At 42.7% G+C, this 12,191-nt stretch overlaps 1 protein-coding gene across 2 annotated transcripts in view; it reads right to left on the reverse strand.

The window, feature by feature from the left end:
- Matn2 (matrilin 2) overlaps window positions 1-12,191 on the reverse strand; it is a 118,510-nt gene that overhangs the window by 39,403 nt on the left and 66,916 nt on the right. For both annotated transcript variants that reach the window (XM_013012539.1, XM_013012538.1), the window contains exons 5-6: window positions 10,020-10,142; window positions 2,325-2,447 (exon numbers count right to left, since the gene is read on the reverse strand). In XM_013012539.1, coding sequence (XP_012867993.1) covers window positions 2,325-2,447; window positions 10,020-10,142 — 246 coding nt within the window. The remainder of the gene's footprint in view (window positions 1-2,324; window positions 2,448-10,019; window positions 10,143-12,191) is intronic.

Genomic DNA, 12,191 nt, shown 5'->3' on the forward strand with positions numbered 1-12,191 from the left:
ACTAAAAGTCTTTAAAGCCAGTATCTTTTTCTTAAGAAAAAACAAGAACTTACTTAGTACCAGGCAGTTTGCCGAATGTTTTCTATGAATTACTTCATTTAGATAACTAGGCAATGCTGTAGAGAGTGTTATTGTTTATAATTGGGGAAACTCAGGCATAAAAGAACTTGTCCAGGATCACTCAGGGAAAGGCATAGGTGGTGGGATTTGACATGGGAGCACAAGGTCTGTCTTGGTAGGGAGAACTGGCTCATCAGCTCAACAACCACAGAGCCCCAGCCACAACCAAGCCAGGCTGCTGTCTCATCGTTCACAGTGTTCAGAGGGAAAGGAGGCTGGGAACAGAGCCGTCCACACATGCGCCTAGTCTCTCCATCCACAAACCAGACAACCACGAACCAGTTACGAGCTGGGCACAGCAAACTAAACTCCCCCACTCTGGCTTCTATCTGGCGCGTCTCTCCTTCTCCAGAAGTCTCACCTCATTCTTCCTTGCAAGCGAATGTCTCCTCCTTCAAGATCCAGCCAAGGCCTTTGCCCCAGGGACTTTCCTCCCTTCATTTCTACTAGCTCATAGTTGAAGCTCCAGATATGTGTGTGCTTTTGGCTAATTACACCCTTTAGTCTTAACATACAGCACCTGCTTCCAGCTCTGGCATTTATAAGCTGTTGATATTAAGAGATTAATGTATAAGAGATAAGTTTGTGTCTTATAAGCTCACTCTTTAAAAAAAAAAGTCTGTAAGCCGGGCACCAGTGGCTTGTAATCCCAGCTACTCAGGAGGCTGGGTTCAAATCCAGCCAGGGCAGGAAAGTCTGTGAGATTCTTACCTCCAATTAACCACCAGAGAACTGGAAGTGGCGCTGTGGTTAAGTGTTAGAGCTCTCACCTTGAGCCCAGGCCCACAGTTCAAGCCCACGACCACCACCCCAAAAAAGTCCATAATTGTATCCTGCTTCATATAATAGATTAATTTTATTTATTTATTTCTTGCCAGTCCTGGGGCCTGAACTAAGGCCTGGGCACTGTCCCTGAGCTTCTTCTGCTCAAGGCTAGCACTCTAGCACTTGAGCCACAGTGCCACTTTCAGCTTTTTCTATGTATATGGTACTGAGGAATTGAACCCAGGGCTTCATGCATGCTGGGCAAGCACTCTACCACTAAGCCACATTCACAGCCCTGAATTTTATTTTTTAATGGATGAATTTTAAAAAGAATGAAGGCACATAAAGTTTTTGTGAATCCAAATCCTGTTTTTCATCAATGTATGTTTGAGATGCTTTACCTTATTCAAAATTGCTATAAAAACCATGGGCCCTAATAGCTAAGGAATAAGCTCTGCCCGAGGCAGAGCAGTAACCCACACACAGCTCCCAACACGCTCCTGCACACTTGTATATTTTTAAAAGCATGCTTGATGTCCTCTTGTAAAACCAGTAATCACCTTTAATGTGTAGATTTTCATGCTCCAATTTTATAAACTAAAATTAATTTTGGTCTTTATATGTATAGTTAAGATCAAATAGAAAAAAAAAATAACTCAGCTGTGCACTGGCGGCTCCTGCCTATAATCCTAGCTACTCAGGAGGCTAAGATCTGAGGATTGCAATACAAGGCCAGCTTGGGCAGGAAAGTCCATGAGACTCTTATCTCCACATAAGCAACAACAAGAACAAAAAGCAAGAAATAGAGCTGGGGCTCAAGTGGTAGAGTGCTAGCCTTGAGCAAAGAAAAAGGTCAGGGACAGCACACAGGCCTTCAGTTAAACCAAAATCAAATCATTTACTGCAACATGCCATCTACCTCTTTTTACCCCTTCTCCCTGAAGGAAACCACATTCAGTTCTTTTGGGCTCAGCAATTTTCTGTTCCTTGTGCAGTCAGAGTTGGAGCCCTCAAGCCACAAAGCTTCAGTGAAAATACTCCTCAGACCAGGTTAAAAACGACAGCCAGCAGCAGGCAGGAAAGTGGTCTGACAGTCAGCACACTCAGCTCAGTGGCTACTGGAAGAAGCTGCCCACATGTGGTCTCCAGCAGTGATTCTTTCATCACATATCTGGTTCAGTGATGTTGAATCAGCGTAGGCTGCGGTTTTAGGGCTATTTAGAAAGCCCTGATACAGAAGGAAGGGGAGCAGAAGGTATCAGATCCCTGTGACATAATGCTAAACTAATCTGCCTGGGATTTCCATAGCCACATTCCTCTATTGCCAGTCCTAAGTGCGTGCACACACACACACACACACACACACACACACACACACATGCGTGCATGCGTGTCTGTGTGTGTGTGTGCCCCTGGGTGCATGCACATGTACCACTTACTTGTGCAGGACTTTTCATCTGGATTAAGAGCAAATCCTTGGCGGCAGCGGCACAAGTAGGAGTTATCAGCATTTACACATTCATGTTCACACCCATGGTTTTCCAAAGCACAGTAGTCCACAGCTGCAGAAAAAAAAAACAACATAATCAATGTGTAATTAGTAACACAGAGACAAAAGGATTCTGGAAGTACTCTTACAACACTTATATCACTATTAATATTATTGCACCCTCAAAAGTATGGATAAATGTTGGTGCTTTGTATGTCCCTCCCCCACGGCATAACCCCTGTTTTCACTGTATTTAATGTTGGTATAATTTGTGGAGGGGAAGGGAAAAAACAAATCGTTTAAATAGAGATACAGGTAGACCCATTGCAACAATGAGATGTACAAGTCGTTATGTCGAAAAACAAACTTTACAATTTAGGCTGGGGGTAGGGGGGTGGGGGAGTAGTGGGGTGGTATGTGGGGGGGAGCTGGGAAGGGGAAACAAAGGAGGAGGCAACGACGCTTAATAAGAAATGTACTCATTACCTTGCCCATGTAATTGTAACCCCTCCGTACAGTATTTTCACAATAAAAAATAATAATAAAAGTATGGATAAATGAATATGAACTCAAGGTCCTTGAAGAATATAAAGTCAAGAATATATAAACAGCTGGGCACTAGTGTCTCACTCCTAAAATCCTAGCTACTGAGGAGACTGAGATTTGAGGATCAAGGTTCAAAGCCAGCCTGGGCAGGAATGTCCATGAGGCTCTTATCTCCAATTAACCACCAGAAAACTGGTGCTGTGGCTCAAGTGGTAGAGCACTGGCCTTGAGCTAAAGAGCTGGGGACAGCACCCAGGCCCAGAATTCAAGCCCCAGGACCAGAGTGAAGTAAGCCAGGCGCAAAGAAACATAGGTCCCATGGTTTCCCTTATTTGCAATAACTAGTATATGTATGAGACAAGCAGAAAAGGTCAGATAAGCTGATGTTAGGTGAAATGAACCCCAAGATAAGGACTCAAATGTTTTTTCTTTCATGGGATTGTTTCTAACATATTTATAAGATTATTTCTTTATTGCTTTGTATGTCCCTCCCCCACAGTATAACCCCTGCTTTCACTGTATTTGATGTTGGTATAATTTGTAGAGGGGAAGGGAAAAAACAAATCGTTTAAATAGGGATACAGGTGAACCCATTGTGACAATGAGATGTACAAGTCGTTTTTGTGGAAAAATGAACTTTACAACTTTGGCCCAGGAGGGGGGGAGGGAGATGGAAAGGGAGGGGAAGGGGAAATGAAGGAGGAGGCAACAATGCTTGATAAGAAATGTACTCATGGAAGTGGCGCTGTGGCTCAAGTGGTAGAGCGCTAGCCTTGAGCTGAAGAGCTGAGGGACTGCGCCCAGGCCCAGAGTTCAAGCCCCACGACCGACAAAAAAAAAAAAACTATAAAGAAATGTACTCATGCTGGGCGCCAGTGGCTCACGCCTGTAATCCTAGCTACTCAGGAGGCTGAGATCTAAAGACTGTAGTTCAAAGCTAGCCTAGACAGGAAAGTCCATGAGACTCTTATAATAAACTACTCCAAAAAAAGCCAGAAGTGGTGTTGTGGCTCAAGTGGTAGAGCACTCTCCTTAAGCAAAACAAGCTCGGGGACAGTGCCCAGGCCCAGGACCGGCAATAAATAAATAAATACACTAGTTACTTAATTAATTAATAATAAAATCCAGAGAAAAAGAGGAGGTAAGCCTAGCATGCCATGTGGATCTAATGCCTCCTGCTTCCATTCTTCCTGCATCAGGCCTTTCTAAATAGTCCTAAAACCACAGCCTACTCTGAGGACTCTGGCATAGGCATGGCTAAGGATGGCACCGTCATAAACTGAGATGGAGAATGTGCAGCCGAAGCAGGTTTGTGGGTGAAGACCAGGAGTTCCACTGTGACATTAGACCAACATTAATGATGTCATTATGACATGAGTGCAAACAGGAAAACAGATAAAAATCAAACCTGAATGTCCATGCAGATGTACAACTTTTTTTTTTTTTTTTGTCCATCATGAGGCTTAAACTCTGTCTAGGCCTGGGTGCTGTCCCTCAGCTCTTCAGCTCAAGGCAAGCACTCAACCACTTGAACCACAGCGCCATTTCCCATTTTCTGGTGGTTAATTGGAGATGAGAGTCTCATGGATGGTCCTGCCTGGGCTGGCTTTGAACTGTGATCCTCAGATCTCAGCCTCCTGAGTAGCTAGGATTATAGGCATGAGCCACCGGTGCCTAGCCCCAGATGTACAACTTTTAAAAAGAAAATTGTGTATGGAGAAAATAGTGACAAATTTAATATACTAATTAAAAGACGCAATGGGAGAAGCTAAAACTTATTAAAGGGTTATAGTCTGTGCTATGTTTATGCTTTTGCTCTCAAGCTTTATTATCTTTAAATTCCAAGTGTGGTGGCACACAACAGTAATCAATAAACTTGGGAGGCTGAGGCAAGAGGATTTTGAGTTTGGAGCCAGCCTGGGATAATGAGACTGACTCAAAAAGAAAGTTTTGTCTGAGTGCTGATGACTCCCACCTATAATCCTAGCTACTCAAGAAACTGAGATCTGAGGATCGAGGTTCAGAGCATCTTAGGCAGGAAAGTCTATGAGGCTTCTCCTACCACCCCCCCCCCAATTCCTGGGGTTTGAACAGCCTGGGCACTGTCCCTGAGCCTCTCTGTGCTCAAGGCTAGCACTCTACCACTTGAGCCACAGCACCACTTCTGGCTTTTTCCATGCTTCATGCATGGAAGGCAAGCCCTCTACCATTAAGCCACCTTCCATGTCCCTGAGACTCTTATCTCCAATTAACCATCCAAAAAAACGCCAGAAATGGAGCTGTGGCTCAGGTGGTAGAGTACTGGCCTTGAGCAAAAAAGATTAGGGACAGCACCTAAGTCCTCTATTCAAGTCCTAGGATTGCCACTCCCATTAAAAAAAGTTTCAGTTTAAAAAAAAAAAAATATATATATAGGGCTGGGAAGGTGGCTGAGTGGTAGAGCGCTTGCCTTGCATGCATGAGGCCCTGGGTTTGATTCCTCAGCAACACATAAGCAGAAAAAAACAACAACCCAGAAGTGGCGCTGTGGCTCAAGTGGTAGAGCGCTAGCCCTGAGCTGAAGAGCTAAGGGACAGGCCCAGAGTTCAAGCCCCACGACCAGACCCACCCAAAAAATATATATATGTATATACATCTATCTATCTATCTATATATATATATATATATATTCACCTCTCTAAACAGTCTAACAGTACCTAATATTTGTAGGTTTAATACATAAGTTGCTATGGTGGGAATAAGATACTCATATTGTCTGAAGACCTCAATGTCATGGGATATTAGCCATTGTTGAACTAATTCAATACTTTAATTGAACTAGCAGCAAATCCTTCTAAAAGTTCATTTCCCAACTCTTAAGAATGAATGAGAGATTACTGGACAGATGAATGGCGAGGTTGAGGACACAGAAATGAAGGAACAGCAAGCCCCGACACAGCCCTCAATCTGTATGTCAGGAGTTGATCTGGCTTTGTCAGCTGTTGGAAATCCCCACCTTCAACTTCTTCCTCCTGGGGCTTGACTACCATCTTGAAAACTTCCCATCCTCTAATGAGAGTGTCTTCTGTCAGTCAGCTGGGACTATCTTTAGCCACTCACATTTTAGTGTCCTGTCCAAGAAAGGAGTTGCTAGTCTAACTTGAAACTTCTTCAAAATTGATGGTGTTACAATGACGAGTGGTCAGGTCATTAATCAAAAAGACAGAAACCCTGGTTCTACTTCTCTCTCAAACTTCTCTTTTATCTCATGTAGTGGAATTTCTAAACCCAGCAATTTCTATCCCTCAGAGTGACAACCCGTAATTATGCTGGCCCATAATTTAGATTGGAGAGAAGTCAAAGGTTTTGCTTAAGCATCAAATTGAAGCCACCCGTTCAGAGCTCACCTTTCCTTTGAATGCTCTAAAATATCCAATAGTGGCCTGTGTATTTAAAAGAAAAGTTATACATGTTTTTGTTTTTGTTGTTGTTTTGGGTTTGCTTTGAAATCAGGGCCGTGGAGCTAGCCTTCAGCCTTTTCTCTCATAACTAGCACTATTGCTCTATTGAGCAATTTGCTTGAGCAAAAAAGATAAGGGACAGCACCCAGGTCCTGAGTTCAAGTCCTAGGTTTGCCACTCCTATAAAAAAAAGTTTCAGTTAAATGTGTGTGTGTGTGTGTGTGTGTGTGTGTGTGTGTATTCACCTCTCTAAACAGCACTATTGGGCTTTTTTCTGGTTAACTGGAGATAAGAGTTTCACAGACTTTCCTGCCTGAGCTGGCTTACAACCATGATCCTCAGATCTTAGGCATAACCCACTTACGTTCAGCCATTTATGTCCATTAAATACAAATAATTAAAGTAGGTTTGCATATGTTGATTTTCAGGGTCTCCCCCCTCAATAGCATTTTCTATGAATCAGCCATTTTCTCAGGTCATTATGGCTTCTCCTGGCCTTTGATTCTCATGCTGCTTTTGTTCTTTGTGTGCACAGCACTCTGAATTGAGGACGAGAAAGGCAAGGTTCAAGTATTTCTGGGGCTAAGACACTGGCTTATAAAATTCCACAGTAATACATCCCTCTACTATAGCTCAGGGCCAGGCCACTGGGGACATGAGCTAAGATCTGCAGTGTAGCATCAGGATATGGAAGAACCAGTTTCCTAGCATGTGAACCTTAAGGTGTTTTTAAGGCCTTGGGAAATTCTAATCCATTCAGCTCTGACATCCTTTGCCAAATGCCTTGAGTTCATTACATAATTTTCTTGGTTGCAAAATTGTGAAAAAGAGGCAAAAGTTAGGGGGCAGATGTATGGAAGTGACCTTAGGGTATAAGTCAGCAATGTCTCTATTGTTGCAAGTCTGCATCTCCTTCAGCAAAACCCTCTCTCAGTCATTTTTGCCTGACATTCCTTCATACTCCTTCACAAATGGAAAGAGCACAGTAATGCCCTGGCAGTCACCCCAGATCACAAAGTACTAAGATCCCACAGTCGGAAGTCAGTCTTGCCATGGTCAGCCTCTGTCCAAAGAGTGAGAAATCATTCAGCTGTCTTCAAGGATAAAAGATACTTGGTTCAAGGTAATAAAAAACAAGATTGATATTTCTATTTACAATCTGCTCACATTCAAAGGATTTCTCAGCAGGGATCAATCTGTAGAAACAGCTTTTTTTTTATTTTTTTGCCAGTCATGGGGCCTGAACTCTGGGCCTGGCCACTGTCCCTCAGTTCTTCAGCTCAAGACTAGCGCTCTACCACTTGAGCCACAGCACCACTTCTGGCTTTTTCTGCATATGCGGTGCTGAGGAATCGAACCATTGAGCTACCTTCCCAGCCCGAAACAGCTATTTTAAAGAGTAATATTTGGATTTTAAAGCTTGTTAATAATAAAGTAAAAAAAAAAAAGATGCATTGTTTCAAGAAACTAAAGAGTCAATTTAGTTGCTGAGCATATGTTAGAAACACCCATGGAGTCAGACTTACCAAATCTCTCCTTCCCATGGAATGAATGCATTTATGTCAGACTGAAAAACTCAAGAGAACCATGGCTCACACCTATAATCATAGCTCCGCAGAAAGTTGAGGATTGCAGTTCAAAGGCAGCCCAGACAGGAAATTCCATGAGACTCTTATCTCCAATTAACTACCAAAAAGTTGAGTTTGCAGGTGTGGTTCAAGTGGTAAAGCACGAGACTTGAGAATTTAAAAAAAAGCTCAGAGACAACACCCAGACCCCAAGTTCAAGTCCTAGTACTGGCACAAAAACAAACAAAACAAAACTAAACAAAAAAAACTCAGAGAAGATGTGTTATAGATTTTTATAACAAAGGAGAGTGGTATGGGATGAGTTACACCCTCCCCAATACCTGAAAATGTAACTGTATATGAGGACGGGGTGTCCACAGAGGATATTAAAGTAAAATGAGTTTGTTAAGAATAAAACTGGTACTCTACCACTTGAGCCATACCTTCAGGTCAGCATTTTGCTGGTTAACTGGAGATGGAGATTCAGACTTATTTGCTTGGACTGGCTTTAAACCATAAAGCTCTGTTCTCAGACTCTCGAGTAGCTAGGATTGCAGTTGTGAGCCACTAGCACCCAGCTTCCTTTTATTTTTCCTTTTGGCCATACTAAGGTTTGAACTCAGGACCTTGCAGTAGCTAGAGAGGTACTTTAACTACTGAGCCATGCCTCCAGCTCTGTGGTTTGCTGGTTATCCCTGCTTAACTGTATACTTGGGCCATCATTCACCTATCTTAGGGTTCCCATTATAGCTAGGATAACAGGCATGTGCCGCTGCACCCAGCTGTGGGTTCAGAAAGAGACTCATGAACTTTTCTTCATGGGCTGGCTTTGAACCACAATCCTCCTGTTCTCAGCCTTCCAAGTAGCTATGATTACAAAAATGAACCAATGGTACCCGGACTGAACTTTTAAAATTGAATAGTTTAGACCTACTATGTCTACTTTTTTTTTTTAACCACCCACTCTCTATGTGCCATTACCCTTTATTTGATCTCTCCAATCCTTTTCTGGATCACTATCAACAGCTTCCTGGATGTCTTTGTGTCCTTCATGTTTGGTAGAACATATGGCGAGAGTTTAGAGGTGTTTGCTGAATTATTCAGCCTTATGGCTTTTGCTCCAAGTTCTATTCCCTTTGGCCTTGTGGAAACATGACACTTCTGTCATGTTGGGGCTGTGTTTTCTGCTTGTTCTGACATGTTCATTTAGCCTTGCCTAAAAATTCCCCTTGCCTAAAAAATGATTCTTTCTAAAATCTCTTTCTGCCTCCATTCTCTCACCGATCAATCAGACCTGCCTGCCCTGCTTCCTGAAGCTCACCCTACGCCCTCCTCACAAGGGCCCAGTCAGTGTCTTTACTCAATAGCTCCCAACGTTTCTATCCACTTAACAACTGTTCTCGGAAGGGAAAGAGAGGATCACAACAAAAGCACCATGAGTTCAGCTCATAAATGCTTTGAAGTGGAAATGGTGTCTTAATCTAGACAGCTGGGCCCTCGATGGTCACTAGGACCTGTCATTGAACTGGCCCAATGCAAGGAAGACTTGCCAACAACTTGAAGCATCTCACAGCATCCTTATCCAACACTGAGTGAAACTCATGAGCTATATTTAAGTCAGGCCATCTCATAAATGTGCTCCAAATTTGAGGAAAATCCACACAACAATATGGTAACAGACATTTATATATACATAAATTATCTGACTTCAATCAAAAATGAAGTTCAGGGCCAGGCATGGTAGGTCAAATATATAATCCCAACTACCTGGGAGGGGCCAATAGTAGGATCACAGTCTGAGGCCCATCGAGGCAAAAGTGCAAGACCCTATTTGAAAAATAAAACTAAATGCAAAAGGACAGGTGACATGTCTCAAGCAACAGAGCACTTGCCTACCAAGCTCAAGGCCTGGAGTTCAATCCTCAGTACTGCCAAAAACAAGTTCAATGTTCCCCTAACTATACCTAGGTATAAAGAGCACTTTGTTGAAACCCAAAGGAGAATTACTGTGTATGTGGGAGGTAAATAACCCCCTTCTCTGCTTCCTTGGCCACCTGTCCTCCTTTACTAAGAAGGCGAGAGGATACTCACCCACACACCTTTTCCCGTCCTCAGCCAGGGTGTAGCCACTGTAGCACTGGCAGACAAAGGAGCCAGGCACATTCACACAGAGCTGCTCGCAGGCATGGTCCTCCGTGGCACATAAATCCTGGACTGGGGCAAAATTGCATCATTAGAACACAGCTCTAGAGAAGCTTCTGCAGCACTTGCTAAAGTAACTTGTAAAAATATTTTAACTCTTAATATGGGATCCTGTGTAGAAAATACATAAAATAAAATTCCCTTTGTCCTGACCACCCAGAGGTAACCAACCACTTTTCGCCTTTTGGTGAGTTTGTGTGTGTACAAAAACATTTGTCAGCCAGGGACTGGTGGCTCATGCCTATAATCCTAGCTCCTCAGGAGGCTGAGATATGAGGATCATGATTCAAAGCCAGCCCAGGCAGAAAAATCCCAGTGAGACTCTTCTCGCCAATTTACCACTTAAAAACTAGAAGTGGTAGAGCACTAGCCTTGAGTAAAAGAGCTCAAGGACAGTTTCAAGCACAGCCGATAAAAACAAAACAAAACAAGCCTGAAATCTTAAAGAAAATCAAACTGAAATGTTGGAAATGAAGAGCTCAATAACCCAAATTTTAAAAAAAAAAAAGCACTGAAGGGGCTGGGAAGATGGCTCAGTGGTAGAGCGCTTGCCTTGCATGCCTGAGGCCCTGGGTTTGATTCCTCAGCACCACATAAGCAAAAACAAAAAACCGGAAGTGGCACTATGGCTCAAAGTGGTAGAGTGCTAGCCTTTAGCTGAAGAGCTGAGGGACAGTGCCCAGGCCCAGAGTTCAGGCCCCACGACCGGACCAAAAAACAAAAACAAAAAAACACTGAATCAAAAGCCTAGCTAATAGAAGAGATGATGCTAAAAGTAGAGTATGAAGAGTTGAAGATAAAAACAGAGGAAGCAGATCGAAGAACTGGGAAAAAAAAAAAACACTCGATACAAATGAGCTGGGCACTCTAAAAAATGCAAATGAAATTTACAGAACCTCTCAGACTTCATCAAAAGACCACATTTTTGTTTCATAGGTATAGAAGAACAGATACAAACTAAAGGGACTGAGAACTTATTCAATAAAGTAATAGCAGAGAACTCCAATTTCAAGAAAGAAGTCATCCATGTAGAAGAGACCTACAGAACACAAAACAGACAAAATCAAAGAAGAAACACTCCTAGGTACATTATAGGTAAACTATCAAATATACAGAATAAAGAATATTGAAAGCTGCAAACGAGAAGAGGCAAGTTATTTACAAAGAGTTAATTATAAGCTTAGGCCATAGAAATAAGAAATAACAGAATCACAGGCTACTCATTCATTTATTCAATAATAAACATTTGTTGAGTTTCTAGTGTGGCCCAGGCATTGGGGTTATATTTGCAAATAAAATAGATGGGAATGTGGCTTGCATGAAGACGTGGATTCGATTCCTCAGTACCATAGAAAAAGCTGAAAGTAGCACTGTGGCTCAAGTGGTAGAGTGCCAACCTGGAGCAAAAGAAGGCAGGGACAGTGCCCAGTCCCTCAGTTTAAGCCCTAGGACTGGCAAAAAAACAAAAACAAAAAGACAAGGTATTGCAGTGATGTGACTTGTAGTCTACTAGGAGTTAGTGCTGAGAAACTACATAGTGTGGTTCTGGCTCAAAGAACAATAAATGTAGGGCTGGGATGTAGCTCAGTGGCAAAGCGCTTGCCTAGCAAGCACAACGTCCTGGGTTCGATCCCCAGTACCAAAAAAGAAAAGACAAAAAAAAATACAGTTAAAAAAAAAGAACAATAAATGTAAATTATTATTATTATTATTATTTTGGTCAGTCATGAGGCCTGAACTCTGGGCCTGGGCGCTGTCCCTCAGCTCTTCAGCTCAAGGCTAGCACTCTACCACTTGAGTGTCAGCCCTACTTCCAGCTTTTTCTGCTTATGTGGTGCTGAGAAACAGAACCCAGGGCCTCATGCATGCAAGGCAAGCATTCTACCACTGAGCCACCTTCCCAGCCCCTGAATGCAAATTATTGAGGTAGAACCAACTGGCCCAATTTAAGAAGTAAAAACCAGAATGGCTATCAGATGCACCTAAAAAACTAAAATGCCAGCTGGAATATGATGCCATCCCTGAGAGATCTCCAGCACTAAAAGAATAAACTAACAAACG

The sequence above is a fragment of the Dipodomys ordii genome, unplaced genomic scaffold (assembly GCF_000151885.1).
Source record: "Dipodomys ordii isolate 6190 unplaced genomic scaffold, Dord_2.0 Scaffold17, whole genome shotgun sequence".
Classification (NCBI taxonomy): Eukaryota; Metazoa; Chordata; class Mammalia; order Rodentia; family Heteromyidae; genus Dipodomys; species Dipodomys ordii.